This window comes from Leucoraja erinacea, chromosome 13 (assembly GCF_028641065.1).
Source record: "Leucoraja erinacea ecotype New England chromosome 13, Leri_hhj_1, whole genome shotgun sequence".
NCBI classification, from domain to species: domain Eukaryota; kingdom Metazoa; phylum Chordata; class Chondrichthyes; order Rajiformes; family Rajidae; genus Leucoraja; species Leucoraja erinaceus.
In genome coordinates this window covers 45,286,051-45,306,467 of record NC_073389.1, presented here as the reverse complement: position 1 = coordinate 45,306,467, position 20,417 = coordinate 45,286,051, and the positions used below count along the sequence as shown (strand labels likewise).

The 20,417-nt window shown below is 44.1% G+C and overlaps 1 protein-coding gene across 1 annotated transcript in view; it reads right to left on the bottom strand.

Moving 5' to 3' along the window:
• ripk4 (receptor-interacting serine-threonine kinase 4) overlaps positions 1-15,820 on the bottom strand; it is a 53,868-nt gene extending 38,048 nt beyond the window's left edge. The window contains exon 1 of the mRNA XM_055645116.1: positions 15,477-15,820. Within this exon, the coding sequence (XP_055501091.1) occupies positions 15,477-15,658 (182 nt within the window). The 5' untranslated portion in view covers positions 15,659-15,820. The remainder of the gene's footprint in view (positions 1-15,476) is intronic.
• Positions 15,821-20,417: the final 4,597 nt, after the last annotated feature.

Below are 20,417 nucleotides of genomic sequence, written 5' to 3'. Positions count from 1 at the left end.
TAGCATTTGCCTTCCTGATAACTTTGCTGCAGCTGACTAACTTTTTCCAACGTATGCGCCAAAATATCCAGGTCGCTGTGAACTTTGCTCATCTACAATCTCTCTACTTTTAGATAACAGTCTGCCTTTGGATTCTGTAGGAAGGAACTGCAGATGCTGATTTTCCACCAAATATCAACACAAAATGCTGGAGTAACTCAGCGGGACGGGCAGCATCTCAGGAGGGAAGGAATGGGTAATATTTCGGGTCACGAACCGAAACGTCACCCATTCCTTCTATCCTGAGATGCTGCCTGTCCCGCCGAGTTGCTCCAGCATTTTGTGCCTTTGGACTGCATTGCATGACCTCACCCTTCCCTAATAAACTGTAATTGTTTACGTTTTTGCCCATTCACTCAACCCATCTTTATCCAGAGTCTATTAAAGAGTCCATATATATTTAGCACAGCATGTCATCGTTTTGCAGAACACCTTCAATCAGCCCGCCTGAACCTACCTGATCTCCCGGTTGCTTTAATTCTCCTTCCCATTCCCACAGAGATCTTTCTAGGTCTCCTCCATTGTCAGTGAGGCTAAATGCAAATTGCAGATTTTTGTCACTTCAGTTAGCCACAGCATTCCCTCTCTCTCTATTCCTTCCCATCCCAAGTTGCGCTAGCTTCTCATTTTCACCCTACAAACAGCTAACAATGGCCTGTTTCCTTTATCATTGTTACTTTTTTGCATATCTTCCATTCATTGGTCTTTATCTCTCCACATCGCCGGCTATCTCTCGTTTCCCTTATCCCTCAACAGTCTGAAGAAGGGTCTCGACCCGAAACGTTCCTTCTCTCCAGAGGTGCTGCCTGTCCCGCTGAGTTACTCCAGCTTTTTGTGTCTAGCATGTCATCTTATTTTGTTTCATGTCATAGGCAAGCTTGCATTCTCTTCACCCTAGACGGGCTGTCCCGCTGAGTTACTCCAGTTTTGTGTTTATTCCAAATCTCTGCTTTCTATGTAATTGGCCATCTTCAGCTTCCCCCAACACCCAGTTGCTCATGTTGTGCATCAAGCCTTTGATGTGTCATCTTGTGAAATGGCTTCTGTAAACTCCAAATAAATTACATGCACTAGGTAAATTCTTTCAACTCTTGCTTGTTTTATCCTTGGGGCATTTCAACATGCATGTTAAATGAATGGGAAGATGAAGGGGAAAGAGTGAATATATGGCAATGTGAAAGCTCTGTTTTGCTTATCATTGTAATACAAGTCATTATCAGTCTATTAGGGCTTTGGGGCAATTAGCACTGAAATCTACTGAAGGAAGCTGGAAGTGAGGAGGGGCAGGACAATGCCTGGCAAATAACAGTGTTTAAGAAGGAACTGTAGATGCTGAAAAATCGAAGGTAGACAAAAGTGCTGGAGAAACTCAGCGAGTGCGGCAGCATCTATGGAGTGAAGGAAAAAGGCAACGTTTCGGGCAGAAACCCTTCTTCAGATTGATGTAGGTGGTGGGGGGGGGGGGGGGGGGGGGGGGGGGGGGGGGGGCATTTGACCCTATATGTTTATCGGGCCAATTGGCCTACTCCTGCACCTATTGCTTATGTATCTATGTGTGAGACAAAAATGATAAGAGAGTTGCAAATTGTGAAGCTAGAAGAAGGAATGTAGGTGGAAGGCAAGGGGGAGGGGAGCAGGTGGGGCATTGGGGGAGTGTGCGGGTGGGGAGGGTTGGTTTACGGGGAAGAAGGGAATGGGGAGAGGGTTAAGTAGCTATCGAAAATTAGAGTATTCAAAATTCATACCGTTGGGTTATAATAAGCATCCCTAGTAGAATATGAGGTGTTGTTCCTCCAGTTTGCATGTGACCTTACTCCGGCAATGGTGGAGGCCCAAGACAGGAAGATCAGTACGGGAATGGGGAGAGGAATTAAAAAGGAGAGCAACTGGGAGCTCCTGTGGGCCTTGGCAGAGTCTTTGCCAGCTCTCAATCAATCCTCCACCACGTCTCCCCATTTATGACAGCACTTATCATCAATACTTCGCCCCTCCAATGTTCCAAAAATATGCTCAGCGTTCATTGGAATTTTTGACAACAATCTCCACTTCCTGCCAGGCCCTCAGAAGGCCTAATGTTACTGTAATATTCTGAAAGGAACAGCTTGGATGCCTTTATTGTCAGATATGTGTGAATGCTTGAAGCAATTGTTTAATACATTTTAATGTCGGTTTTTAAATTAGGTGTTTCTCGTTTTTTTTCATGAATCAACTTATCCATTAAAAAGAAATTTAAAATAAAATTATGAGATAAAAAAAATAGGGTAGACAGCCAGGCTCTTTTTTACCCCCCAGAGTATAAATATCAAAGACTAGTGGGTATGGCTTTAAGGTGAGAGGGGCGAGAGATATAGATTATGTCTCTACTATCCAAGATAGACACAAAATGTTGGAATAACTCAACAGGACTGGCAGCATCTCTGGAGAGATGGAATGGGTAACATTTCAGGTCGAGACACTTCTTCAGACTCATTTTAATGTCTCTACTAACATAGGCGCCTCTACTATCAGTCTGAAGAAGGGTCCCGACACAAAGTCAACTATACTTTTTCTCCGAGATTCTGCCTGACCTATTGAATTACTCCAACACTTTGTGTCCATCTTCAGAGATTAGTTTAACTTGGTATCATGTTCCACATGAACAGTGAGGGCCGAATGGCCTGTTGCTGTGGTGGATTGTTCTATGTTCTATAAAGTTAAAGCAAATATTTAACGATTTATGTGTCCAAAAAAGTTGCTCAGCAATCTAACCGCCCTCTCCCCTGACATCAGTCTGATGAAGGGTCTCGACCCGAAACGTCACCCATTCATTCTCTACAGAGATGCTGCCTGTCCCGCTGAGTTACTCCAGCAATTTGTGTCTACCCTAGATTTGAACCAGCATCCACAGTTCTTTCCTACACAAATCTTTAGGAACAACTGTTTCATAACAAGATGGACTGTTTGGGAGCAGAGATTGGGAAGAAAATATTTGCATTAATATTTGAATACACAACACAGTTAGCCCTGACATGCCCAGTTGATGAGGTAATCCTGAACTGATGTCAGGCTTCTAATTTAGGAAACAGAACAGCCTGTTTGGGAACAACAAGCCCCAACAATTGGCAACGTGTTAATGACCAAATAATCTGATTTATTGATGTTAATTGAAGGATAAATATTGGCTGGGATACCAACAATGCCTATTCTGTTTTTTTAAATATCATAGAAACATAGAACTAAGAAAAAATAAGTGCAGGAGTAGGCCATTCGGCCCTTCGAACCATGGCTGATCATCTAAAATCAGTACCCGTTCCTGCTTTTTCCCCCATATCCCTTGATTCCTTTAGCCCTAAGAGCTAAATCTAACCATCTTTTGAGTTAAGGCCTCAGTCTAACAGCCCATTTGAAAGACGGGATGGTGACAATGCTGACCTTGTTCAGTTTTCTGTTCTAAAGTCTGGAGTACAATTTGAAGTTATCACCTTTTCCTTCCAAAGTGAGGATGCAATCATTGAAGATAGACACAAAAAGCTGGAGTAACTCAGCGGAACAGTGAGCATCTCTGAAGAGAAGGAATGAGTAACGTTTTGGGTCCAATGTTAACACTGCATCGTGGATCATTGACAAAAGTATCCATTCGTAAAACATTCCTTTTTGAGTTCCCCTGCCTTACAAACCCCCCATTGGCTAAGCAGTCCTTCCTTATTTGCTGAATCATCATTCTTAATCCTTCCAAGCTCGGTAATCCTGAATAGGATTCTTGACCTACAGTAAATGGGTCCTGACCCGAATACATCACCTATTCATTTTCTCCAGATAGGCTGTCTGCCCCGCTGAGTTACTCCAGCGTTTTGTGTCCATCTTCAGTTTAAACCAGCATCTACAGTTCCTTCCTACACATTCCGCTCGATTGTAATCACGTAGTCTTTTTACTGACTGGATAGCACGCAACAAAGAAGCTTTTCATTGTACCTTCGTACACGCGACAATAGTAACAAACTAAACTAAGTCACAGAAAATAACCTCATCCATGCAATGTAGATGTGAACAAATTGATTGCAATTAGCATGCACCAACATTTGGCTTTTATCCCCATAACCAATGAGAAGAATGTGTCAAAACTGACTGAGAACAAACTCTGTTTATAACCAAAGGTCACTCATTGAAGATGGCAATTAGGAAAAACCTTTCTCTTGGGGTTGTAAGTCTTTGGAACTCTCAACCTCAAAGGGAGCAGAGCGTTCTTCTGCAGTTGTGTAGGGCTCTGGTGAGACCACATCTGGAGTATTACGTACAGTTTTGGTCTCCTAATTTGAGGAAGGACATCCTTGTGATTGAGGCAGTGCAGTGTAGGTTCACGAGATTGGTCCCTGGGATGGTGGGACTGTCATATGAGGAAAGATTGAAAAGACTAGGCTTGTATTCACTGGAGTTTAGAAGGATGAGGGGGATCTTATAGAAACATATAAAATTATAAAAGGGACTGGACAAGCTAGATGCAGGAAAAATGTTCCCAATGTTGGGCGAGTCCAGAACTAGAGGCCACAGTGTTAGAATAAAGGGGAGGTCATATAAGACCGAGGTGAGAAAAAACTTTTTCACCCAGAGTTGTGAATTTATGGAATTCCCTGCCACAGAGGGCAGTGGAAGCCAAATCACTGGATGGATTTAAGAGAGAGTTGGATAGAGCTCTTGCGGCTAGTGGAGTCAAGGGATGTGGGGAGAGGGCAGGCACAGGTTGTTGATAGGGGACGATCAGCCATGATCGCAATGAATGGCGGTGCTGGCTCGAACGGCCGAATGGCCTCCTCCTGCACCTATTTTCTATGTTTCTATGTCTATGTTTCTATGTTTGTAAGACAGAGGTACATAGATTCTTGACATGAGGAGGAGTGGGGCCAAAAGGTTACCAAGGCACAGTAGATAAAATGCCTAATGGAGGAAAGAAAACAGATCCACCAAGGACTTTGTTAAGACAGGGATAGTTTGAAAGTTTGTGTCGTCTACTCTTAATTTCTATGTTCATGTGGGGAGTAACTCCATCCAATAATAGATGTACGGTATCTGAGCTTGGCTGGGTTTAGGGTTTAGAATCAGCATTTACATTTGATAATACAGAGACGCAGGGATAAGAAAGCACGGCGTTTAACAATCACGTGTAGTTATATAGCACCTTTCATAGTCAGATAATCAAACTTCACCAGAAGATTATCAAGCAGACTTTTAGAATGAGCTGCACACTGCAATATTATCATAGGCAAACAAGAGCTTACTTAATGAAATAAAGCATAATGGACTTCATATAAGTAGGAGAGGAGTCAAGTCAACTTCATATAAGTAGTGAAATGAAAGTGGCAATGAGGAGGTAGTGTCATAGAGTGATACAGTGTGGAAACAGGCCTTTCGACCCAACTTGCCCACACCGGCCAACATGTCCCAGCTACACTAGTCCCGCCTGCCCGTGTTTGGTCCATATCCCTCCAAACCTGTCCTACCCATGAAAGCAGATAGAGAGGGTGAGAAGTTTAGAAGCAGAATTCCAGATTTAGATGAAGGTCTGGCTGAAAATTGGGAGGTGCACAAGAAGTAAATTCCAGACATTTCAGAGGGTTGTCGGGCAGGAGGAGATTGCATTTTGAAAACAAAGGATAAGAGTTTTTTTTAAATCAGTGAATAAGTGAATTGAAATGACTTGGGGATGTTTCAATTTAACAACACTGGGGAAAAAGGACCATTTCATGGCCTCGCGGTACATTAACCAGAGTCTCCTAAAGAGTCGTCTAGTGATGTCAATGGGGACCAAGCCTCAATGACTCAAGGCTCCTTGTGGGATTCCATCACAACAGGAGGCAATGACTTACAGAGGGAAGGCAAAATTACTTTCATAAAACGTACATCATCATTTTTAAGAATCTTTAACAGAATGAGTCTCTAGAAAATTAATTTGTAGTAGACTTTACACACATTTATAATTTAGGAAAATATTGCTGCACATTCCCATATTCACAGATATCTCACGTTTGTTATAGATTTGCAATGGATGCAAGTTATATGAGTCCCCATCAATTGCATGTTCTCAGGCATTCTTCTGGATTTGTGGAATTAATTCCAAAGTTTAGATTGCCCGATGGCTGACAATACAGTCACTGGTGCTGGGATCAAAGAAGTAAAATGGGTGTGGAAATGGTTCTTTACTATAAAGAGTGTAGGAAGGAATTACAAATGCTGGTTTACACCAAATGTTGGAATAACTCAGCGGGAATAAGGCAGCATCTCTAGAAAGACAATGTTTCTAGATGTTTCGGGTCAAGGTAGAAGGGTCTCAACCCGAAATGTCACCCATGCCTTCTATCCAGAGATGCTGTCTGTCCCACTGAGTTACCCCATCATTTTGTGCCTATCTTTAACTATAAAGATAGTGACTGAGGTCCCAGTAAAACAGGGAACAAAAGATTAAAGAAACATAGAAAATAGGTGCCGCAGTAGGCCATTCAGCCCTTCGAGCCAGCACCACCATTCAATATGACCTTGGTTGATCATCCAAAATCAGTACCCTCCTTCCTGTCTTTTCCCCATATCCCTTGATTCCGTTAGCCTCAAGAGCTAAATCTAACTCTCTCTTGAAACCGTCCAGTGAATTGGCCTCCCCGGCCTCTGTGGCAGAGAATTCCACAGACTCTCATCTCTCTGGGTGGAAGAGTTTTTTCCTCATCTCAGTCCTAAATGGCCTAACCCTTATTCTTAAATTGTGACCCCTGGTTCTGGACTCCCCCAACATGTGAACATCTAGCCTGTCCAATCCCTTATGAATTTTACATGTTTCTATAGGATCCCCTCCCATCCTTCTAAATTCCTGTGAATACAAGCATGTTGACCTATTCTTTCATCATGTCAGTCCCGACATCTCAGGAATTAACCTGGTGAACCTACGGTGCACTCCCTCAATAGCAAGTATGCTCTTCCTAAAATTAGACCAAAACTGATACAATAATCCAGGTGCGGTCTCACCATGGCCCTGTACAACGGCAATAGGACCTCCTTGCTCCTAATTATTATTGGTCTTGGGAACTGCTGTAAGGTTTCTACCGAGACATAATCCTGTTTAACTATAGAAGCCATGGGTTGGGGGGGTCTCCAAGCAAGGTTTTGGTAGGAACAGAGGTAGAAATCAAAATAAACCATAGGTATTCAACATGGAGCTCCAGGGCAGGGAGGCATCTACATTTCAATCATGCCTCTGTCCAGATCTCCATGACAATGCAAGTTTGCAGTAAATCACTTCTGTCTCACACTGCCTGTATTTAACAAATTAAAAGGGCTGTTATCTGTAAACCCACGGGAGTCTAATCTGATTGAGGCAATACTCATCTGCGGGACATTCTACTCTATGTCTCAGTTTTGCATTAAGTGACTCCCCTCCCCAAAGCGGTAACACTTACTCATGGGGCAGAGTCAAAATAATGTTGCGGGAAGAAGGCAGGAGAAAAGGAGCTGAGAGGGAAAATAGATCAGCCATAAATACATAATAGGAGCAGAATTGGGCCATTCGGCCCATGAAGTCTACTCCGCCATTCATAGAATGATAGAGGGATACAGTACAGAAACAGGCCCTTCAGCCCATCTTGCCCACACCTGTCAACATGCCCCAGCTACACTGGTTTGGCCCGCCTGCCTGCGTTTGGTCCATATCCCTCCAAACCTGTCCTATCCATGTACCTATCTAACTGTTTCTTAAATGTTGGGGTAGTCCCTGGCTCAACTACTTCCTCTGGAAGCTTGTTCCATACACCCACCACCCCACCCTTTGTGTGAAAAATTCACTCCTCAAATTCCTATTAAATCTTTGCCCATTCACCTTAAATCTCTGTCCTCTTGTTGATTCACTTACTCTGGCCATGATACTTTGTGCATCTACCCAATCTATTCCTCTCATGATTTTATTCAATCATGGCTGATCTAGCTCTCCCTGCTAGCCCCATTCTTCTGCCTTCTCCCCATAACCCCCTACACCCTGATTGAAGGGTGTACTTGATTCGATGGGCTGAATGGCCTAATTCTGCTACAATGTTTTATGGTTCATGGTCTGATGGCAAGACCACAAAACAAGGCAGGCAGGGAGCAGTTTAAATGGCCAGGTGAATTAAAAGAGGCAAGAAAGACTGTTGGTGCTAGAATCTTGAACAAAACACAAAGTGCTGGAGAGACTCAACAGATCGGACATGATCTGTGGAGGGAATGGACAATAGACGTTTCAGGTTGGGACCTTTTTTCAGACTGAGAAACGTCCCTATCTGAAACATAACCTGTCCATTTGTTAAATACAGGCGGAGTGAGACTTGTCCATCACAGATGCTGCCTTACCCGCCGTGAATTAAAGGACTTACAAAAGCCACAATATGCATTTATATTGCACAAATGCCACAGTGAAATGTCTAAAATTGCTTTGCAGAAGCAGAATCAGATAAATACCGGCAGCAAGTGAAGGGACTGGAGCTGGAGTTGCACAGATTCAAGATGAGCCGGGACGTTGAGGGCATCATAGACAAGAATATTAGCAAAGTGGTCACACTGAAGGCACAGGCGGAAAGTAGCTGGGTGACCACCAGGAAAGGTAAAAGGAGCAGGCAAAGAGTGCAGGAATCCACACAAAGAACTACACAGCATGGAAACAGGACCTTCGGCCCAACTTGTCCATACCAACCATGTTGTCATTCTGCGCTAGTCCCATTTGCATGCATCCCTCTAAACCCGATTCCCTCTGACCGACCGGCCTATAGATCCCACTATTCTGCTTTGCTCCCTTCTCATGCAGCGGGGCAATGATGGCAATTTTTTAATCAACTGAGACCTCTAGTGATTCTTGAAATATCATGGCCTATTCCTCCACAATCTCTAATGCCAACTCTTTCGGAACCCCAGGGTGCAGTCCATCCGGCCCAGGTGACATCCTCCTTCAGCCCTTTCAACTTCCCAAGTACCTTCTCCCTAGTGATAGCCACTCCACTAACTTCCACTGCCTGACTCTCTTGAATTTCAGGCACGTTGCTGGTGTCTTCCACTGTGAAGTCTGATGCAAAAAAACCTATTCAACTCCTTTACTCCCCATTATCACTTCTCCTGCATCATTTTCCAGCGGTCCAACGTCCACTCTTGCCTCTTTCTTACTCTTTGTATAACTGTAGAAACTCTTGCTATCCTCTTTTATATTATTGGCTAGCTTACCTTCATATTTTATCTTTTCTAACACGCATTGCCTTTTTAGTTGCCTTCTGTTGTTCTTTAAAATCTTTCCAATCCTCTGGCTTCCCACTAATCTTTGCGATGTTATACGCCTTCTCTGTTAATTTGATACCCCTTGTCAGTCACGGTCACCTCTTTCACCCCCCCTGAATCTTTCTTCCCACTTGGAAGGAAAAAGTCCTGCATCTTCTGGATTAGTCCCAGAAGGAACTGCAGATGCTAGCTTATACCAAAGATAGACACAAAGTGCTGGAGTAACTCAGTGGGTCACGCAGCATCTCTGGAGAAAAAGGATAGGTTTTTCCTCATTTTTCTCCAGAGATGCCGCTGGATTATTCTTGATGCCACCTGCTAGTGAGTGTGGGAATAGGCAGATAGGGCAGAGGAGTTGATGCACAGGACGGGTTCAGAAAAGTAGGCCATTGGGATCTCTATTTGGAGTAGAAGTGCCCTTTACAAGAGGGACGGGTTGCACTTGAACTGGAGCAGGATTAATATCAAAGCGGGCAGGTTTGCTCGCGCTCCTAGATTGGTTGGGAGGTGGGATCCAAAGCAGCAGTGAGGCAGATGAGTGGCTGCACTTAAATACAGAAGTCAATTACACCAAGTTCAGTAGATAAGACAGGCGGAGGACAGAGAGCAAGGAACGACTGTTAAATTAAATTGCATGTATTTCAATGGAAGAAACCTTACGAGTAAGGCAGAGAAACTTGGAGCAAGAATACATGGGACTTGGATATTTGTGGTCTTACACAAAGGTAGACCAGGGTACAGATGCTACAGGTGCCAGAGGTGGAAGAATAAGTGGGGAGTGGGGTGGGAATGCACAAGTATCGATTAAGGAGAATCTCACATCAGTAGTCCGATAAGACATTACTGAGGGATCATCCAGTAGGGACGTTATGGTGGAGCTGAGAAATACGAAGGCAATGACCATCTTGCGTAGGAAACAACTGCAGATGCTGGTTTAAATCCAAGGTCGACACAAAATGCTGGAGTACCTCAGCGGGACAGACAGCATCTCTGGAGAGAATGAATGGGTGATGTTTCGGGCCGCGATCAGTCTGAAGAAGGGTCTTGACCAGGAGCGTCACCCCTTCTTTCTCTCCAGAGATGTTGCCTGTCCCGCTGAGTTACTCCAGCATTTTGTGCCTACCTTGGATGACTACCTTGTTGGGATTGTGCTGGAGGCCCCTAAACAGTCAACAGGAATTAGAAGAACAAATATGCATGGAGAATGTGGAGAGTTGCAAGAACAATAAAGTTGTCATAGAAGGGGACTTTAACTTTCCCAATATAGATTGTGACTTGTCATAGTGCTAAGGGCTTAGACGGGGGTGGAATTATTTAAGTGTGTTCAGGAATGTTTCCTCAGGCGATGTATAGTCAAGTCAAGACAAGTCGAGTTTATTGTCATATGCACAAGGACGGTGAGGTACAGGTTCAATGCAAGTCTTGTTTGCAGCCACGTAAACAATACAAGAATACTTCATTAGCCAAGTAATGTTATGCAACATACAAAGAATTTCATTTGCCAAGTCAGTCATACAGATAAAAAGCAACAGAAGGCACAAAATACATTTGAGCATAAACACCCACCACAGTGACTCCTCCACATTCCTCACTGTGATGGAAGGCAAAAACAAAAGTTGAATCTCTTCCCTTCTACTCAGACAGCACACACAAAACATAAATTACAGAGGAGTGGGAGAAGCTCGACTTATTCTTGGGAAATCAGGAAGTCAAGCGAGTGAAGTGTCAGTGGGGTGGGTGGGTCAGTTAGGGACTAGTGGCTATTAGTTTTAGATTATTATTATGGAAAAGGACAGAACTGGTCCACATGTTAAAGTTCCAAGGTACACAAAATTGCTGGAGAAACTCAGCGGGTGCAGCAGCATCTATGGAGCGAAGGAAATAGGCGACGTTTCGGGCCGAAACCCTTCTTCAAGTTCCAAACTTGGGCAAGATAAATGTTGGCAGCATTAGACAGCTGCTTGCAAAAGTTGACCGGAGTAGGTTGTTAGCAAAGAAATGGCCGTCATGTGAGAAATTTTTAAAAGTGAGACAGCGAGAGTTCAAGGTCTGCGTGTTTATGTGGGAAGAATTGAAGGCAAGGCAAGGCCAGGAGGAGGAGGAGGATGACAAGTGATATTGAGGTTCTGGTCAGAAAAAAAGGTGTGGGTCGGGTACAGGCAGCGATAATCAAGTGAATCCCTGAAGAAGTACAGGGAATTAAGGTGTATACTTAAGAAGGAAATTGGGAGAGCTAAGTGGTGCATAGGATAGCTTTGGCGGAAAAGATTTTCAGGAAAATTCACAGAGATTTTATAATTATATTTAAAAAGATATATTAACAAGGGAGGGAGGGAGGACAGCTCAAAGAGTAAAGTGGAAATCTATGTGTAGAACCATAGGAGACGGGCAAATTGATATTTCATTGTTCCCAATGAATATTTCTCCTGTGTTTTTAGTGAGGAGAAAGACGTGAAGACTAGGGAGCTCAGGAAAGTTAATGGGAGAGCCTTGGGCAAAGTACTAACGTCATGTTGTATAACCAAGAACACTGCAGGAGGCTGGAAAATAAATTGGCGAGAGTCCTGGATGAGATATACGCACCATCGTTACTATGAAGAATTCTGAATAATGGACATAAATCGCTGGAGTAACTCAGCGGGACAGGCCGCATCACTGAGGAAGGAATGGGTGATGTTTCGGGTCGAGACCCTCCTTCAGACTAATGTACCTGCATTTGGAAAGTTAGGGGCAGATTATGGATAGTCAGCATGGCTCTGTGTGTGGGAAATCATGTCTCATACATTTGGTGAAGGTTTTTGAAGAAGTAACCTGGAAGGACGACGAGGGCAGGACAATGTCTACATGGAGTTCAGCACATTCTTTGGTAAGATTATTCTGGAAAGTTAGATTTGCTGGGATCGAAGGAATGTTGGCTAGTTGGATACATAATTGGCTTGATATTAGAAAGCAAAGGGCGAGGGCGGATGGATGTTTGCCATCGACAACAATTTCAATGAGAATGTACAAAGCATGTTTAGTAAGTTTGCAGACTACACTAAAATAGGTGATATTGTAGGCAGTGAAGAAGGTTATCAAGGATTAGAGGTTTCTTGATCAGCTGGACCTAGGAATGGCAAATGCAGTTTAATTCAGATAAGCATGAGGCGTTTCATTTTGGGAAGTCATACCAGAGTATGAAAAAGTTGTCCCTCAGGTTCGTATTAAATCTTTTTCTTCTCACCTTAAAACTACGATCTCATGGTTCTCTACACTGGGTAAAAGATTCTGCATTTGCCGTTTCAATTTCCCTCATGATCTATTCGCCTTTATAAGATCACCTCTAAGCCTTTGGCATTCCAAGGAATAAACCCCAAGCCTCCCCAACCTCTCCCTATAGCTCAGGCCCTCGAGTCCTGTCAACACCTTGTGGAATTTCTATGCATGGTCTCCAACTTGATGATATATTTCCTATAGCAGGGTGACCAAACCTAAACACAATGTTACAAATGCGGCTGCATCAAAGTCTTGAACCATTGCAAAATAAGATCGCAGCTTTGACATTCAATACCCTGACTGTTGAAGGACAATTTATGAAAAGCCTACCTGACCACCCTATCTACCGGTCACACTATTTTCATAAGATTATGAGAAAATAAGTGATAAGCGCAGAATAGGCCATCTTTTCAAATCTAGCCATTCATCATAGAAAATAGAAACATAGAAATTAGGTGCAGGAGTAGGCCATTCGGCCCTTCGAGCCTGCACCGCCATTCAATATGATCATGGCTGATCATCCAACTCAGTATCCCGTACCTGCCTTCTCTCCATACCCCCTGATCCCCTTAGCCACAAGGGCCACATCTAACTCCCTCTTAAATATAGCCAATGAACTGGCCTCAACTACCCCCTGTGGCAGAGAGTTCCAGAGATTCACCCACTCTCTGCCTTCTCATCTCCCAGGCTGACCTCCTAACCCCACCTGCCTTCTCCCCATAACCTCTAACACGAAAACACCCATTTTCAGGAAACCATCTACCTGTATTCTTACGCCCCTCTGCTCCACAACACTCCTCAGGGCTCTGTCATTCACTGTGATGGTCTTGCCCTGATTTGACTCGCCAAACAAAATGCCACACCTAGCACTTATCTGCATTAAACCCCATTAACCATCCCTCAGCCCACTTGAGCAGCTGATCAAGATCCTGCTGGTATTTGAGTCTTTTTTTCCCAGGAATAGCGAATCACGGTTTAAAGTGAGAGAGGGAAGATTTAATGTCTGAAGAAGGGTCTCGACCCAAAACGCTACCCATTCCTTCTCTCCAGAGATGATGCCTGTCCCGCTGAGTTACTCCAGCATTTTGTGTCTACCCAAGATTTAATAAGACCCTGAAGGGCAACTTCTTCACACAAAAATGTAAATGGAACTATTTGTTAGAAGAAGTACAACAGTTTTAAAAGTCTTTGGTGTAGAAAAGGTTTAGAGGGATATGGGTCAAACACAGACAAATGGAACTAGCTTGGATGAGCATGGATGATCCCTTTTCTCCAGAGATGTTGCCTGACCCACTGAGTTACTCCAGCACTTGGTGTCTATCTCGGGCATGGATGTTGGGCCGAAGGGCCTTTTTCCATGTTGTTCAAACTCGATGACTGTAAGACTAAGCCACATGAAGAAAAATGTAGACAATATGGAGGATGATCAAAACTTTCGCCAAAGAAATAAGTTTGAAGACAAGTTTTATGTCCCCAAAGAAAAGAGAAAGATGGGGAAGACTTGCCCGCTGAAGTAAAACATTTGGAAATTAACGATGACCACCGGGAATGGGCAAGAGTCCAGTGGAAGGGGGACACCGGGAACTCGGAGGAATGTGGAAGGTTGTAAAGATGCATTGACCAATAAAGTTAAACAGATAGAAAGGTCCCGACCCAAAAGGTCACCCATCTTTTTTCTCTGGAGATGCTGCCTGACCCGCTGAGTTACTCCAGCGTTTTGTGTATATACCAGCATCTGCAGTTCCTTTCTACACTATAAAGTTAGGCCTTGTATGCAGGGTGATCCAACTCCACAAGGTGAGAATTGGAAGAAGGACGTTTTCTTTTTTTTTGCGTTTGAGCCACCATTCAATAAAGGCTGTATAAGACAGTGCTGCAGATGCTGGTTTAAACCGAAGATAGACACACAAAAAAAGCTGGAGTAACTCAGTGGGACAGGCAGCATCTCTGGAGAGAAGGAATGGGTGACGTTTCGGGTCGAGACCCTTGTTCAGACTGGTCAAAGTCAATAAAGGCTGGTTGATCCTCTGTGGACCCTTCCCTCCCCATTCTGAGAGTATCCAGGTGTCTCTCGATCCTGTCTGGAAATATACGAGCCTGAAGGTACCGTGGGAAAGTCAGCTCGGGCTCCACAGTGGCTGGCTCCAGCTATGAGTATAGCCCAGGGTGCGACAGGAGTGGGCTTGCCTGCGATCCCCCTCCGCGGCTGAACATTTGATCGACACTCATTGCCTGAGCTTGTGCACAGTTCGACGGCCAAAAAAAACCTACTGGAAATCTTATCTGAACAGGAGGCAGCGCTTTTGGGCAGGGCGGGTGGGGGTTGTTTACAGATGTGGGAACCGATCCAGCAATCTCTAATGGGAACCACTTCAAAGTCACTCTGTGCGAGACGAATCCCACGGGAAATCCAAACCCCCTCGTTGAACTTCAGACCTAGATAGCGTTGCACCACACACAGACGTGCAGGAGAGAAAAAAACTTAGCCTATATATACACACATAAATACATCATCAGGTGAGCGCGGATTAAACCAGGGCCCATTTTCCACAATATCTTGAAGATAGACACAAAAAGCTGGAGTAAACTCAGCGGGGCAGACAGTCTGAAGAAGGGTCTCGACCCGAAACGTCACCCATTCCTTCTCTCCAGAATTGCTGCCTGTCCCGCTGAGTTACTCCAGCTTTCTGTGTCTATCTTCGGTTTAAACCAGCATCTGCAGTTCCTTCTTATACATTCCACAATACCAGCATCTTTCCACAATACCCTCTCACTTCTTACTGCGAGGACGATGTACAACAACAAGGATTGTATCCACCGCTATACTTTATAACACTTTATAATAAAGGTGCGCACCTTTCACTAGATTTTCTTTTCTTGGCCGTTCAACGTTTTTTACACCACATTTGAACTAAGGAATTGCAACTTACTTCTCATCCACATGGAGACTTGGAGGGCACTTGATGGCAAGCCATGTTTTCCAGTTAACGTGTCGGATTTTGTAAACCTGTCCAAAACCACCCGATCCAACTTTCTCCCAGCTCATAAACTCGTCAGAGTCAAAGGTCTTTAGCAGTCCCATTCCCCGGGAGAACTGCTCCTGTTTCTCCATCGTCTTCAATGTCTCTTTTACGTTTCCCAAACAAACAAAATATTCTTCTCTTCCTTTTTTTTCGACGTGTGTGTGTGTACGTCTGCTCCACGATCTGTCTGGTCAGGTGTTCAAGGTGTGTTCATTTATTCAACACTGACATCATTTCCTATTGCAACATAGAGGTTAACCACCCCTTCAGGAATGTGCAGGCTTTTTTCAAGCCTGTTCTTTAAAGCCTGCCTTTTCACTCTACCCAATATTAGCACACGAAATGCTGGAGTAACTCAGCGGGACGGGCAGCAACATTGGAGAGAAGGAATGGGTGACGTTTCGGGTCGAGACCCTTCTCCAGTCTGAATACCTGCGCCGAAATGACTAACAGATTTGTACGAAATAATCATGATTTGAACAGATCAGGTGGGCACACAGTCTCTTGCTAAGAGTAGAGGACATCGGGGGACAGACGGCATAGGTTTAAGGTGAAGGGGAAAATATTTAACAGGAATCTGAGAGGTTTTTTTTTCACACAAAGAGTGTTGGGTGTATGGATTGATCTGTCAGAGTAGTTGGGATAGGGATTAGCCCAGTTTAAGAAACAGACCGGTACATGGATAGAACAGGCTTGGAGGGATATGGACCAAATGCAGGTAGGTGGAACTAGTGTAGCTGGGACATGTTGACTGGTGTGGGCAGGTTGGGCCTGTTTCCACACTGCATCACTCTGACTCCATGACAAGGCAAACGCTATACATGCGCCAAAGTGACTAAAAAAATTTGTATAAAATCATGAGAGGGATGGATCAGGTTGATGCGCAGTCTCTTGCCCAGAGCTGGGGAATCAAGGATCCAAAGACATAAGTTTAAGGTGAAGGGGAAAAGATTTAACAGGAATCTGAGGGGTATCTGACGGATGGCAGGGTGTAAACTGTGAGGAGTATGATATAAGGATGCAGAGTGACTTGGACAGGTTGGGTGAGTGGGCAGATGCATGGCACATGTATTGTATTGTATTCAAATTTATTGTCATTGTCTCAATTTGAGACAACAAAATGAATTTCCCTTACAGGCAGTATCATAAAAAAAATCACAAAAAAAATCACAAAAAAAAAAATAAATAATAATAAATAAATAAATAATGAAACATATTAAAAATAAAATTGAAATTGAATTTAAAAAAAAGCACAAACACAGAAAGTCCACGACACAACATAACATAAATGGCACCAAGGTGAGGAAGGCACCATAGTCCAGCCAGCCTCCCCTCCGTGTTCATCCGTGGTCGGGACTGCACAATTTATCCACATGCAGTTTAATGTGGATAAATGTGAGGCCCATTTCCACACTGCAAGTGCTGGAGTAAATCAGCGGGTCAGGCAGCATTTCCAGAGAATGCGGATAGGTAATGTTTTGGGTTAGGACCCTTCTTCTAAATGATAAACATTATTAAAAAAATTCAAAATAGACTTTATTTGAGAATGAAATATATACAATACATGATCCTTACAAAATTCCATCTGATATTCTCAGAGACTATACAATACAATTTCCCCAAATCACAAATTTATACCCCCACCCTTGCCACTCATGTGGCCCACTGGCGTGGAATCCCTTCCCTTACTTTCAGGCGCGTCTCCACCACACCCTGCCCCCCATGTCCAGCAGCGGAAGGAGCCTAGACCGTGGTCCTCCCCCACCGAGCCTTGGCGTTGGCTGCACCGAGCTTCAGTGCGTCCCTCAGCATGTACTCCTGCAGTTTGCAGCGGGCCAGTTGGCAACATTCCCCAATGGACATCTCGCTCCGCTGGGTGGTCAACAACGCTCGGGCAGACAAACATTGTATCATGCACTGAAAATTTTGTTTGAACCTCGTGAGGTTCAAATGACAAATAAATGGTATTGTATTGTATTGTATTGTAAATAGTCCAGTACAAATAAACCATCCAAACAGCTCCCATTAGAAGCTTTTTATTTAGGAACATTTTAGCTGATGGCATTACTACTTCTGAGAGAAAGAAACAAAAGGCACAGCACCTTTTATTTGTCTTTCAGGACATTCTAAAACACTTTAAAGGTGGTTAAGTACTTTAAAGCTGGTTAAGCAGCTTAAAGGTGTAATCATTTGTGTAATGCAGCCAATTTACACCTTGCGAGTTCCCGCAAGTGGCCATAAGATAAAGACCAGACATTGTATTTTCAGCGATGTTGAATGTGGAATCAACATTTGCAGTAACTCTGCTTTTCCACTTCCAAATAATGACAATAATCTTTTACATCCACCTGCAAGTGTAGTGAAATGGAGACACAAGAGTGCAAATGATGCAATTTGGAGCACAAATAATCTGCTGGATGAAACCTGCAGTCAACAAAATAGAGAGTACAGAGGAGATTTACTAGAATGTTGCCTGGGTTTCAACAACTAAGTTACAAAGATAGGTTGAATAAGTTAGGTCTTTATTCTTTGGAGCACAGAAGGTTAAGGGGGGACTTGATAGAGGTCTTTAAAATGATGAGAGGGATAGACAGAGTTGATGTGGACAAGCTTTTCCCTTTGAGAATAGGGAAGATTCAAACAAGAGGACATGACTTCAGAATTAAGGGACAGAAGTTTAGGGGTAACATGAGGGGGAACTTCTTTACTCAGAGTGTGGAATGAGCTTCCAGTGGAAGTGGTGTCGGCAGGTTCGTTGGTATCATTTAAAAATAAATTGGATAGGCATATGGATGAGAAGGGAATGGAGGGTTATGGTATGAGTGCAGGCAGGTGGGACTAAGGGGAAAAAAAGTTGTTCGGCACGGACTTGTAGGGCCGAGATGGCCTGTTTCCATGCTGTAATTGTTATATGGTTATATGGTTATATGGTCAAGTAGCAAAATGTAGACACAAGGAACTGCAGATGCAGGTTTACCAAAAAGATTCACAAAGAGCTGAAGAAATTCTGTGGATCAGGCTGCCTCTTTAAAGAACATGGATAGGCAATGTCTTGGGTTGGGACCCTTCCTCAGACTGATTGCAGTGGAGGTGGGGGGTTGGGGATGGGGCAACGCCTTGCAAATGATAGGTGCATACCACAAAGAAGCAGGGGCAGGTGAGGTTGAACATCTTTTCCACCCAGGAGAGGAGATGGTGCCTCAGCTGACCACATCTTCTCAGAGGTAATGTGGCATTCTAGCGTAAAACTGACAGAGTACCACTGTATGTAAACAAAATATGCTGGAGAAACTCAGCGGGTGAGGCAGCATCTATGAAGCGAAGGAAATAGGTGACGTTTTGGGTCAAGACCCTTCTTCTGACTACTGTATACTGCCTTTTAGAAGTGTAGCACACTTTAGACTTTAGAGATAAAGCGCAGAAAAAGGCCCTTCGGCCCACCGCACCAACCACCAACACCCGTACACCAGCACTGTCCTACTGGAGGGCACATCATCCGAGGACGTACACTCCGTTGAGTATAAATGGGGATCCTGTGGATAGGGTGAACTGTTTTAAATATCTGGGAGTCCACATCTCTGAGGATATGACATGGTCATCACACGCCTCAGTACTGGTGAGTAAGGCAAGGCAGCGCCTTTACCACCTCAGGCAATTGAGGAAATTCAGAGTGTCTCCGAGGATCCTCCAGTGCTTCTACGCAGCGGTGGTGGAAAGCATCTTGTCCGGGAACATTACCATCTGGTTTGGGAATTGCTCTGCCAAGGACAAGAAGGCTCTGCAGAGAGTAGTGCGTTCGGCCGAACGCACTATGGGAACTTCACGCCCCCCTGCAGGAACTATACAACAGGAGGTGCAACTCCAGAGCAAACAAAATCATGAGAGACCTCTTCCACCCCTGCAACGGACTGTTCCAGCCGCTACGGTCAGGCAAACGCCTCCGTTGCCATACAGTGAGAACGGAGAGGTTGAGAAGGAGTTTCTTCCCAGAGGCAATTCGGACTGTAAACGCCTATCTCACCAGGGACTAACTCTACAGAACGTTTTTCCTTCTATTATTTATATTGTAAAAGAATATGTGTGTTATGATTGTGTTTATAATTTGTTTGGTTGTTTTGTTGTTTGTCTTTTGCACAAAAGTCCGCGAGCATTGCCACTTTCATTTCACTGCACATCTCGTATGTGTATGTGACAAATAAACTTGACTTGACTTGACTCACTGGGGACAATTTACAGAATCCAATTAACCAACAAACCTGTATAGTACAGACAGCACCCGTTGTCAGGATTGAACCCCAGGTCTCTGGCACTGCAACACAGTGACTCTACCACTGCTCCATCCCACTCCTTTAATTCTACACTGTAGCACCAGCCAAGGGTTTGTACTGTAATCTCTGGCCAGGACCAAATTTGGTGACAGGAAAGCAGACGACTTGGGCCTCTCAAAGTATCCAACTCTGTATAACTAAGGCCTCTGCATTGGGGATATTGGCCAGGAAGAGCACACACCATTTGAGTATCTTTCCATCGCTGCGAGGTGCACGCTGCAATTGTCACAACCTTCAGAAACATAGAGGCCAGAGACTCTTATCGACTGGAACAGAAGTTTTGTGCCAGGATTGCCAGTGACTTTAACATTCAAACTCACTTGTCCTCATTTGATCAAAGGCTCTGCTGGCCATTTGAAGCCTCTGAATCTCTATAATTGTACGGGGGATGTAATGGGGACAGGTTGATTGAGGACCTTTATCTTGCCAATGTTGTTTGCGATGTCACACTCTCATGTGCTTCAATGTATGTTAACAATTACATGGGACCCAGGGTGGTGAGGCAAATTTGGATCCAAAA